This window comes from Perognathus longimembris, chromosome 6, assembly GCF_023159225.1.
Source record: "Perognathus longimembris pacificus isolate PPM17 chromosome 6, ASM2315922v1, whole genome shotgun sequence".
NCBI lineage: Eukaryota > Metazoa > Chordata > Mammalia > Rodentia > Heteromyidae > Perognathus > Perognathus longimembris.
In genome coordinates, this window is record NC_063166.1 from 9,807,307 (window position 1) to 9,820,287 (window position 12,981).

General features: G+C 39.2%; 1 protein-coding gene and 1 long non-coding RNA gene across 3 annotated transcripts in view; one reads left to right on the forward strand and one right to left on the reverse strand.

The window, feature by feature from the left end:
* The window catches only part of Btbd9 (BTB domain containing 9), a 324,638-nt gene that overhangs the window by 31,753 nt on the left and 279,904 nt on the right, over positions 1–12,981 (forward strand). For both annotated transcript variants that reach the window (XM_048347832.1, XM_048347833.1), the window contains 2 exons: positions 3,104–3,323; positions 5,721–5,840. In XM_048347832.1, coding sequence (XP_048203789.1) covers positions 3,104–3,323; positions 5,721–5,840 — 340 coding nt within the window. The remainder of the gene's footprint in view (positions 1–3,103; positions 3,324–5,720; positions 5,841–12,981) is intronic.
* LOC125352632 lies at positions 1,425–10,121 on the reverse strand. Its single transcript, XR_007211199.1, has 3 exons — positions 8,742–10,121; positions 6,293–6,307; positions 1,425–1,437 (listed from the first exon to the last, which is right to left on the reverse strand). It is a non-coding gene; the product is annotated as an uncharacterized LOC125352632 (long non-coding RNA).

The following is a 12,981-nucleotide window of genomic DNA, read 5'->3' on the forward strand; positions in this document are numbered from 1 at the left end:
TCATATGTTCAGTGCTTTTAGAGGAAGGTAGGGTTTAGAAAGAAGGGAAAGGTATGTTCATTCTATCAGAAACTCTTCACGAGGGTGGGTAACAGAGATAATTTCCAATAGGATCCATAGGGTAGAGTACTGGGTTCTGATCTTAGCTCTGCTGCTTGTGGGTTGTGTGATCTTAGATAAGGTCATGGGGTTTTCCTCTGCCTTCACTCTTCTTCTGTGAAGTGGATGTATGAAATAGAGGTACTGCACTGAAAGAATTGGTACAAGAGTAAATCAAAGGAGTTAATCTTGTGAAGTGCTTAGAGCAGTGGCTGTGTAGCACATAGTACTTACTATGGAAGGTTGGTTAGATTCGAAGAATATGGGTGATTATCACAAGCTAATGGACCTTACGAAGTTATAAATCTGTATCACTTAAGCTTCTGATGGTAAGAAGTTGAGCGTGACGGAAGTTGTTTGTTTTTGCTTACTTGCTTCAATCTTTTGCTAGTTACTGAAACCCCACCAACCTCCACTTTTTCAGCTACATTTATTGTCCTCTTCTGGAGCCATTCTCTACCAGTCCTCATTAAAACTTTTTTTTTTCTAAAACCCAGTTTTCCCAGAAATCTGGGAAAATGGTGAATTACTTAGGTTTTTTTCCTAGTAGCCTGCCATAACTTATACTTTCTCCCTGCAAAGCACATAGCCAAAGTGTGTGTGAACCCTGAGAATTCAGTGTATTTACAGCCTATAAGTTTTCATAGTTCTTACTACACACACACACACACACACACACACACACACACACACACACACACACACACACACGAATGATTAATACTACCTACTCAGGAGGCTGAGAGCTAAGGATTGTGATTCAAAGCTATCCCTGGCAAGAAACTCCATGAAACTCTTATTTCCAATTAACTGCCAAAAAAAATCTAGAAATGGAGCTGTGACTCAGAGTGGTAGAGCACTAGCCTTGAACATAAAAGCTCTAGGTGCCCAGGCCCTGAGCTTAAGCCTTAGGAATAGCACAAAAACAAATTATCCTTATCAAACTCTTATCACTCCCCCCTTACCTCTCTTCCTTTTTCTTAGCACAATTTCAACAGGTTTCATTGTTCTATTTTCATATATGTAAATAAATGACTTTGATCATATACATCTTCATTTACCTTTTTCTGTAGCTTTCCCCCCTTCCCACGATACCCACTTCCTGAATGGAGCCTGTTTTACTTTCTTGTCATTCTTTTTTTAGTCGGTGTTAATACTATCAGGGGGTTTCACCATGGTTATTTCAGACATCCATGTATTATTATATTTTGAATAACCCTCTATTGCTTTCTCTTTCCTCACATCCCCCATTGATTCACAGCTTTTATGTCATCTTCATACATAGTTGCAGTGTATTTTGACATTTTTCACCCTCTTTCTTTTTCCTTTCCCTTCTCCCTCATCCACAGGGGTGGGGAACCATTTTTTCTGCTATGGGCCCTTTTTCTTTTTTTTTGCTAACATTATTATGTGCCACCTGCAAAATTAACAATACACAGGCAGACAATGGCACATATTATGTGTCTGTCCCATCAAGTACCAAATAATTCTTCCAGCCTTGTACAGTCCATGGGCCTAAGGTTCCCCCACCCCTGTCATAGACCCATAGTCACAATTGTGTTCTGTATATGTGTTAGTATATACACGTACATGCATGTTTATGAATATGTCTTTTAGGTCTACTGTTATGAGCAAAATCATATGATAAGTGGCTTTCTAAGCCTGGCTTATCTGACTCAGTGTGCCATTTTCCAGTTTCACTGATTTTTCTGCAAATTACATGAATACATTTTTCTTTATGGTTTAATATTTCATGGTGTGTGTGCGTGTGCGTGTGTGTGTTCTTTACCCACTCATCTGTGTTGGACGCCTTGGCTGATTCTACAGTTTGGCTTTTGTGAATATGGTGTTGCAGTAAGCTTGTATACAATATACGTGTATACAGGTATCTTCTTTGGATATACTCCTTCACATTTATGCCCAAAAGTAGTTAGGCTGTTTTTGTTGTTTTTAAGAGCATACTATGTACTTTATGTACGTAGGCCCAGGAAGGGGTAGGAAGTCTATTTCTGCTAGGGCCACTTGGATATTTATAACTTCTGTGGGCTATACAAAATGATCAAGGCAGCTGAAGAGAAGTATACATGTCTGTCCTGCCATGTACTGAATGATTTTGTGCTCCTAATATGGCCTGCAGGCTGGATGTTAGCCACTCCTGGCTAGAGGAGAGACGTTGTCCTATTAAAAAATTAAATTGAGAGATAAACTTCCCTAAGGGAACTGCCTGGTTAAAGGTGGAGTCATGGTTAAACTGTGATTCCTTAACATGCATCATCTTGTCTTTCCATAGAAAGTTGGTTTTAGAATGAAAGTATCTAGGAGACACACCTTGTAGAGTTGTGAAGGGTGAAGACTTCAAAGTTCCAGGCACAATTGGTATTTAATAAATTTCATATTGGAGTGGGATAGGTTTAGTAATATTATACTGACTTTGACTTTCCATTGAAAAAATCTGAAGTGAAGTAAAATGTATTTCTTTTAATATTATCTTTTTAAAAAGGTAGGTGAATTGATTCAGCATATGTGTGTGTGACCTAACAGCTCTGCTGCATGAAAACCCACTCTTTGTTGTTCTCTCAGATACCTGACCTGTTTGTTTTGCTTTTTTATATTGTACTCAGTCCAGATGGCAGGCACAGGTCATCCTACAGGCAGGCTATTTTTGTCCAGTAGATATTAAATTAAAACTACGAGTAATATGAATTCAGCAGAGCTCATATTTGTTTCTTGGTACATGCTTTTCTTAATATTATTAGCTTTTTCTTAATAACATTTAGTCCCTGACACATTGTGATTGTGACAGTGACATTAAATTTAGACTTTGCATGGTATGTTAAACCCCATCAGCATTTCCAAGTCTTCTATTATCATAGATATGCCTGTACCCTTTAAAATTAAATGCAGATACCAGAATCAATTAGGATGCTAGAATTATATTTTTCTTCCAATGAAGAATAGTTTAGTAAGTAACCATTAATTTTGTTTTTTCTATTTTTAACTGAAGTACCAGAAGAAAACATTGCAACTATGAAGTATGGAGCCCAGGTTGTAAAAGGGGAGCTGAAATCTGCCTTGCTAGATGGTGACACACAAAATTATGATTTGGATCATGGATTTTCTAGGCACCCAATTGATGATGATTGCCGTTCGGGCATTGAGATTAAGCTAGGTCAGCCGTCCATCATCAACCACATACGGATACTCTTGTGGGACCGAGACAGCCGGTGAGTCATTTATGTGATGTAAAGAGAAACTTACCTGACTTCATGGTCAGCCACTTTGGTTTTACAGATTTCAGTTTCTTTATGATCATTTTGATATTTCTCTTGAAGTTCTGTAGGAAGAGTTAAAGGTTACATTCCTTTTAAAAACATTTTTTAAACCATTTATAAAATTGAATATGTTTGTTGTGGAAAGCATAGAAAAATACTGGAAAAGCATATCAAAATTGTTAGTAATCTCACAACTTTTAGTGTTAAAATTTGGATCTACTTTTTTTTATTTTTTTGTCAGTTGTGGGGCTTGCCTGAGCATTGTCCCTGAGCCTCTTTGTACTCAAGGCTAGAGCTCTACTACTTTGAGCCACAGCACCACTTCCAGTTTTTGAGTGGTTAATTGTAGATAAGAGTCCTGTGAACTTTCCTGCCCGGGCTGGCTTTGAACAGTGATCCTTCTATCTCTCAGCCTCCTTAAGTAGCCAGGATTACAGGCATGAGCCACTAGAACCCAGCTTCAGTAATGTTTTAAATGCATTTCATTCTATGGTTAAAGAAAATGCCTAGGCGTGTGAATAAATACTCTCAAAAAGAAATTTTTGAAAATGGGCTCTAGACAAGAAACTCATCTGGCTCCTCAGCTGCTTCAGAAGTCCTTCCAGTCACTGTAGTGCCTTTGCCCACTGTGGCTTGTGGAGTCCATCCATGAGGGCAGACTGTCAGAGTAGTGGATGAGCACAGCTGACTGTCTTGTGGTTGCTTGTCGCTGTTGAACTATGCACACCTGGAAACTAGGCCCTACTCAGGCTCTTTTGGGTCTGGGCTGAAGTTTTGATAGTGGTAGTAAATGTGCCCTGTACTACTTACAAGGCATGACATTTCTCTTAAGTGCCACTGCCCACCACGCTGGCTTTTATGACCATTTGAACCAAATAGGAGGGAATTTTTATGTGACTGGGGTCCTCAACCAATTGTTTTCTGTTTCATTTTTCTTAATATATTTCCTGACATGTATCATGGTGAATATAATTGGGTGTTTAATTGATAAAGTAGAGGTAATCCACGTACCTCATCTTCGAGTTGTATCATTAGTAATAATTGCATAATAATATTTATATAGCATTTTTCATTACTTTTATGTGGAAGGCACTGTTTTAAGAGCTTTCCTATTTCACTCATTTAATTAATAATGAAATAGATATAAAATAATAGAAGAAAAAGTATGTTTGAAACTGGAAGTAATGATCATTGTTTCCATGATACTAAAGATTTATGGGTCACTTTGTTTTAATACCTTCGTTACACTCACTGGGACTTAAGTTTACTGTGAAACCTTTCTCACAGACAATGTTAACATTCTTAGCAAAGGTGAAAATTTCAAAATCTTAAGCCAAAAAGATTCTGACATGTTGTAAAATTATATCCTGCATTACTGATAACCCAGAGAGGTTCAATAAAAGGTTATAAGCAGTATGAGACTGAGCGATAAAATGAATGGGAGTTGAGAGGACAGAAGAAAATGAGGGGCTGACACAAAATAAGCTGACCTTTTCTGGTCACAACTGTGGGCTGCAGCCTGACATTTATGGTCACCTAAATCTCCCAAGATTGTTCCTGTTGATATTACAGTACAAGTAATAACTGCTTCTCAAATTTAAATTTGTCTTATGACAAAGCAATATAGATTTGTTCAGTGTGGGACCAGCATGTAATGGTCCAGGGTAGCTGACTTAGAGGAGTATGATGGGCTATTTTCATTACTGCTAAGCTATTAGCCAGCAAGTTTTACATTGTATCCCAAAGAAGCACATACTCATTGTCATTTCTTTTTCTTGAGGTTGCTTTTATGTGTGGGATATTAGGAGACTGAGAGGTAGCAGGAGATGAGCTGGCCTCTGTGGGGAACCATCCCAAGGCAGCTTTCCTTCTGAGGATGGAGGGCCAGCACCCAGGCCAAGGACCCTGCAGGAGCAAGGCACACCTCCTGCTTCTCTATTTTTTCTTTCTTCCCTCCATCCCTCCTTTCCCCCCTTTTTTCCTTCCTACTCTGTCTTCACTCCCCACCCCCAACCCCAGCTTCACTAAGTGCTAATGTGCTGTATGTCCAAGGTATCCTGGCTATGTTTGAAAAGAACAATGTCTTAAAGGCCTAACATGTGCCAAGCGTGTGGTCCTTGTTCTTTAGCAGCTTATGATTGGATGAAGCAGACAAGCTGAGAGCTAATTTTAATACACCGATGAATGTTACACTAATGACTTATATACAGCTTTCATTATTATCTGAATTTTATTGTTAGAAAATGTAATCAGTGAATTCTGTGTTTTGGAACCTTTTAATGTTTTATGTAAGTATAGCCTTGTATTGTTATTGTAATATGATAATTTCTCTTACCTTTTACTTCATAGGTCTTATTCCTACTTTATTGAAGTATCAATGGATGAACTTGATTGGATCAGAGTGATAGATCATTCACAGTATCTGTGCCGGTCTTGGCAAAAGCTGTATTTTCCAGCCAGAGTATGCAGGTTAGTTCTTATGGTTAATAAATGATTTTAATTTTTATTTAAGGAAATTTTGACTTTGAGAAGGAGCCAGAATTTTTCTACCTAATGGAAGAAGAGTTTTTCAAGGTATCAACTATTAAATAAAAAGAAAACTTAGGGAAATTAATGTGCCTTAGTACTTGGGATACTGTACTGTACAGTGAAGCTCCTTAACATGCATTTATCTATAGAAACATGAAGAAAAAAGGGACAACTGAGAAGTAGAAATGCCTTTTAAATTCCATGCTACATATTGAAAATTGAAATAATGTTAGGGGTGTATTCTTCCCACAAAAGCTAAGGGAGAATTTCGGGAGGCTTTGAGGCTTTCCCCCCAATGCCTAGGCTAGGGGAGCTTTGGATGCCATGTGCTTTTCTAGATTTCTGTATTTTTTTTTCTTATTTATTGTCAAAGTGATGTACAGAGAGGTTACAGTTTCATGTTAGGCCTTGGGTACATTTCTTTTTTTTTTTTTCCAGTCTCAAAGAACTTTAATCAGGGTGGGGTTTATATAATGGTAATGGCGGGCAGGAAGAGGAGGGACTAATTGCATATTAACGATTGGCTAAATAGGCTGTCCCTCAGGTGATGTCACGGTACTTCCTCTATGGGCGGAGACCACAGTCCCCCAAGGACCGGGTCTCCGCCATTACCCACGTGGCCGAGCTGAGAGGCGGGGCTGCTTTGCTTCTCTTCCGGTTAGGTATATTTCTTGTACTGTTTGTTACCTCCTCCTTCATTTCCCCCTTCCTTTCCCCCTCTGTATTTTGTCTCTATAGTCAGTACCATTAAAGGGGGTTTGACAGAACAGGTATTTCTCATGGGGTTGGCATGGGGCAAAGGAGGCTTAATTGGTGGGCTTTATATTCACATCCTCCCCTCATTTCTCATTGTACCCTCCCCTCAACCTCTCCTACTCCTCTTCTCCTTCACAATGCACCCTCCCCTCATTCTTCCCTACTCCTCTCCTCATTCACAGTGCGCCCTCCCCTTATCCTCTCTTCTTCTTCACTTCATCCTCAGTGTACCCTCCCCTGCTTTTCCCTCCATCCTCCCTCTTCTCCTCCTCCTCAGTGCACCCTCCCCTCGTCTTCCTCTACTCATCTCCTCATCCTCTGTGTGCTCTCCCCTCCTCCCCTACTTCTCCCCTCATCCTTACTGCTCCCTCCCCTTCTCCTTCCTATTCCTCTCCTCATCCTCCCTTACTCCTCCCGAATCCTCAGCATACCCCCTCCTCTTCCTCACCACCCTAGCTGGTGTTATATTGCAGCCCTAGGTAAGATAGCTTTTTAAAAAGTATCAAAAAGCTACTATTCTAATACTTCATATTCTCCCTTTAGGAATAAACCATCTTTTATGCTTTCTGAAATCTACATAATCTATATAAGTTAATGAGTTTGGGAGTTGGGAAAGGTCACTAACGCCCCCTCAAATTTTGCAGTTTTGTTCTTCTGTAGTTTTCCCACTGGAAATTACCTTTACCTTCAAATCCAGAGGTCAAATGCATAGAGTGGATGAGTTCATGTAGTCCAGGGGAGAAGAGAAGAGAAGGGATTCAGTGGCCCCTTCCTGGTGTGACCTTAGCTAGCCTCCAGCAGAGGCTGATGAAGTGCAGATGATGCCCTACTGCCCCCAGTCTCCTGGTTGTAGGTCACCTTTACACTCGCTGACCTCATGATCTAACAGGATGTGGCATAAGAACTCTACAAAACCTTGCAGTCTTTAGTGAAGTAAAAATCATGCCATATATATAATGGGCATGACTGGACACAAAATTGTTATCCAGGGCTTCTCTTGTGTGAAAATGAAGAAAATCCATTTCATTTCCCCAAAGAAAGACTAAAGTGTTTCAGGTCTAGCAGTTAGTCTTTTATCAGAAGAGTTTTGAATAGATTAAAATGAGAGACAAGAAATTGAGTGAAGATTCCAATTCTAAGAGCTGCCTAGGGATATTCCGAGAGCAGTGGAGGGCCCGCATGTGGAGGAGGAGATCAAGTCTGCATTGAATCAGGTTATGGTAGTATGGGATTAAAACCAAAGCATTATATCAGTCAGAGTATCTGATAGGGAGGGACTGAAGGACAGTGCATTTGTATTTAATTGGGAACAATAAGAACATGACTCCTAGGATAAACCATCATGAATATAATATCAGTCCAAACTGTCTAGGTGCCTTACTCTCCAGACAGCTCCATTTCTAAGGACAGAGCATGTGCCTTCCAGTTTTTAGGAAATATATTTGTTATTTATTTACTAATGGGTATTATTTATATTCTTTCCTTGCTTCATGTCTCATTTTAGGCCTTTGACAGTGCTAAGACAGCTTTGATGTGTTTAGAGCTTGGTACTGTTCATGATGCCAGCTTTTGTTTTTGTATGTCAGCACCAGATTCTAAATAAAAGTAAGTAGAGAGTGTTAGAGATAGTAATAATAAGAAAAGAGAATCTTCTTCTTCTTCTTCTTCTTCTTCTTCTTCTTCTTCTCCTTCTTCTTCTTCTTCTTCTTCTTCTTCTTCTTCTTCTTCTAGTTCTAGGGTTTAGGGCAGGCACTCTGTCTTTTGAACCATGCCTCCAGCAAGGAAGGCATCTTTACCCACATAAATAAGCACCTTTAAAAGGTTTTTAAACCTTATATTCATTTTAACATTTTGACATTATCAATTACATCTGCCTTTTACAATAGGTTAAAATTTTGATAATATTTCTACATGAATCTAAGAGTGACATATTATCTAGGAACTTGGCTGGACAGAAAAATGCTTTATTTCCTTAACATATAAGTATTCAGTTGTGTTCTGTTAACATGCTTATATGTCATCTTTGTTCTTATGTATCCTTTGCATGTTTACAAATTCTTAGAGGAAAGGAATATAGACTTTTACCTTTTAAGTATTTTTGAACAGTACTTATACTGTGACCTTATATGTAGTATGTACTCTATATTAGTATGAGTTGCATGGTGTCAAGGCACTGACTGTGAAATGATATGAATATTAATGTGTACCTATATTTATTGGCTTGTTCTTATCAACATATTCATTGAGACAAGTATGACTGGTGGAGGACTCCAAATGGAAGTGACTGTATGCTGTGTAAAGTTTGCTTTCTCTGCTTTTCTTCAGGAACCTGAACTTGGAGGTTAATCTTGAGGAAATGAGTGTTACATATTGATGAAAAATTTTGTTTATTGTATTGACAAAAGAGTTATTTTAATGCTCTCTGAGTCTAGGCAAAACTACATATAAATTAGCATTGTGGGTCTATAGGCATGGCTCCAAGTGGTTGAGTGCCAGCAAAAAAAAGTCAGTATTGTGTAGTAGAAAAATTATGGGCTGTGGAGTTAGAAATTACTCTTATCAAATTCTGTTTCCCCTTATATTTGTGTTGCAACCAGGTGTGCATCTCTGAGCTGTCGTACTTGTACCCATAAAGAGCCAGGAGCAAGCCTTTCTTCATGAACTTGGCATTGAATAACAGTGTGTTTATAAGTGCTGAGAACAGTGCCTGATCAAAAGTAGAGGTTTTATAATTAGAAGTTGCTTTTATTATTTTTCCTAATTTCTGAAACCCTTAACTGAAATTGGACCTTCAACTGGAGTTTGACCTTCAGAGGAAGAGAGCCCCCCTATTGGTCCCTTTGGCTATGGTGGCTCTCACTATGAGAACACAGCTTCATTTCTCAGAAGCCAAATGTTTTCTTTGGTACTTTCTGTATTGTCAGTGTGTGCCTAGCAATCGTAAGCCTGCCTGAAATAATTCTCTTTATCTTAGTAATGGAAGTTTGTTTGTCTATGATTATACTGGGGTTAGAACTCAGTGTGTCACCCTTGCCAGGCAGATGCTCTAGCCCTGAACCACACAGCCAGTCCTTTTTTTTTTTTTTTTTGGCAGTTGTTTTGAGATAAGATCTTGATTCCTGCCAGGGCCTCAAATGGATCATGATCTTATTTTATGCTTCCTACCATTGTTAGGATGACAAGTACATACTACCATGCTCAGCTTCTTCTATTAAGATGGAATCTCTAGGCTGCCTTTCCCTTCTCCTCCCCTCCATCCCCTCCCCTCCCCTCTCCTTTCTTCTTTCTTTCTTTCCTCTCCTTCCCTTCTTTCTTTGTGCAACAGGTGCATGCTACCATGCTCAACTTCTTCTGTTAAGATGGAATCTCTAGTCTGTCTGTCTGCTGGTCCTTGGGCTTGAACTCAAGGCCTGGGCTCTGTCCCTGAGCCTCTCTGTGCTCAAGGCTAGCACTCTACCATTTGAGCCACAGCACCACTTTCGAGTTTCTTTTAAAGTTTGTTTATTGGAGATAAGAGTCTCAGAGACTTTCCTGCCTGGCTGGCTTTGAACTGAGATCCCCAGATCTCAGCCTCTTACATAGCTGGAATGACAGATATGTACTATTATGACCAGCTGTTGGTTGAAAAAGAAGTCTTGTGAACTTTGGGCTCAGGCTAGATCTCTCTGGAGGTGGGATTTTCTGCTGCTCTCAGCACCACAGCTTCTATATATTATATTATATTATCTTATCTTATATTATATTATATTATATTTATTTATTTATTTTTGGCCAGTCCTAGGCCGTGAACTCAGGACCTGAGCACTGTCCTTGGCTTCTTTTTTGCTCAAGGCTAGCACTCTGCCACTTGAGCCACAGTGCCACTTCTGGCCATTTTCTGTATATATGGTGCTGAGGAGTTGAACCCAGGGCCTCATGTATACGAGGCAAGCACTCTTGCCACTAGGCCATATTCCCAGCCCTATATATTATATTTTTGATAAGAATTTTTTTAGTTCAGTAAAATATGTAGTATAATACAGATTTTGCCATTCTTCTACCTTGTACAATGTATTTTAGGCAGTAGGCAGCATTCACCTCAGTAAGGATAATGTCACAGACTTCAAACCAGAGCAGTTGTTTCAGTCATTATTGTGAGTTGAGGGGGGATGACTGACTCTTTAGGAATTTTTTTTTGGATAAGTGGGGATTCATCTATGTAGCCAAAAGCCACAGGCTGGAGAGGCAGAAACCTAATTTGTCAGTTTATGAACAACCTTTTTTGTGCCCTCAGAACAATTTTATGTCTAGTCAGCCTTCTCTTTCTCAATAAAGGCAATTTTTACTGCCTTGGAAATTGTCTTGGATATCTAATAAACTCTCTCCTACTTTTTTCCCATCATTTTCTTACATTAGTAAGGAATAGCAACTTTGCATACCCTGGCTGTATTCTTTATGATTCCCAGCTGTTTCTCAACACAGCACTGTTAACTTGGCAGCTATATAATACTGCTGGACTATGAGAAGTCTTGATAACATGGCTTCTATTTTGGTCTGTTTTGTATTGCTATAATGAAATACTAGAGGCCATGTTCTTTATGAAGAATAGTGGGGTTTTTAAGCTTATAATTCCCATCACAGGGAGATCCACATAACAAGGTGCTGGCATGTGGTGAGGGCTCCTGTGTCTATGAGATAATGTGGGAGAAAAGTGGGAAGCGAGGTGTCCATGTCATGTGCAGAAGGGCCTGTGCTCACGGGGTGGCCCCGCTTTATAACCATCTGTTCTGAGAAAACAGCCTGTCCTGTGAGAACTGTCATTCCAGCAGGGCTTCATATCATAAATATCTACTTCTTCATGCTATTTATTACACCGAGGACCAAGATTCTAGCACATGAGTAATTGAGAGACACCTGCAAACCATATGCAAGCTGCAACAGTCCCTGTGTATGGAAGCTAACTTACAAATGTGACCTTGGTGTCAAATTTGGGAGCTCAAGTAGAGGAATTTGTGGAGTTCTCATGGATGTACTTGCTGAGAGAGGAAGGAAAGATGACAGAGGTATTCTTTGCTGGAACTGACCAAAGAGACTTGAGAATTGGAGGAATGTGGTTTACTGAACACAGTGTTGAGAAGGTAAAGTGTAAAAGTGAAAACATGTGAGTTTAAAACAGATTTGTGTATTGGTAACATGAGCTTGGTTAACACAGAACAAAGTTTGTTCTGGTTTTTTCTTGGGTGGGGGGGATAGTACAGGAGTTTGAACTCTGGACCTCACTCTTGTTAAGCAGTTACTCTACCATTTGAGCCATGCCCCAACCCATTTTGCTTTATTTTTCAGATAAGGTCTCATACTTTTATCCAGAGCCAAGCTTAGACTGTGATCCTCTTTCCTTAGACATCGTAGCTGGGATTATAGCATTAACTACCATGCCCAACTTATTTGTTGAGATGGATACCATTAATGTTTTGCTTGTGCTGACCTCTACCTTCCCAATTTCTGCCTTCCACATATCTGGGAGTTTTTTTATTATTAAATTATAACTTAGTATATATTTGAACTGTATATTGAACTATATATGCATATATATTTGATAAAAAGGCTCTACTCAATGTCTTGGTTGCACATAAAAATACTCCTTTCTCCCAATAAATCCAAATGCAGGCATTGTGAATACTTTGCTAATGTAATTTATGCCTTGGAATATTAGTCTTTACTGTGAATTTCTTTATCAGTGACTTACTATATCTTTGAATACTTGCCATTTAATTATTATTTATGAAAATCCTGTAGTATTCTACATATCGTTTATTGGGATGATTATCCTTTTGGCTTGTGAAAATTTCATATTGATAATAACTGTGCAATGCTTTTTTGTTTATAATGTAGTCTATATTACTAGTTTTTAGTGTTTTGTGGTACTCTTTTGCAACATACATTTTTAGAATTGTACTTTTTAAGAAAAGGTCAAGGGGCTGGGAATATGGCCTAGTGGCAAGAGTGCTTGCCTTGTATACATGAAGCCCTGGGTTCGATTCCCCAGCACCATCTATATAGAAAACGGCCAGAAGTGGCCCTGTGGCTCAAGGTGCAGAATGCTAGCCTTCAGCTGGTTTTTTACATTGGTTATTTTTGAGATCCGATCTTGCTTCCTGCCAGGGCATGTGCCTGAACCATAATCCTACCTACTTTAGACTTCCTGTTATAGATAGGACAGCAGATGTGTGCTCCTATGCCAATTCTTGGTTGAGAAGGGGGTCTCATAAACATTTCTGCTGGCCTGGTCTCAAGTTGTGATCCTCCCAGACTCAGCCTTCCAAGTAGCTAGGATTAGCATGATCTA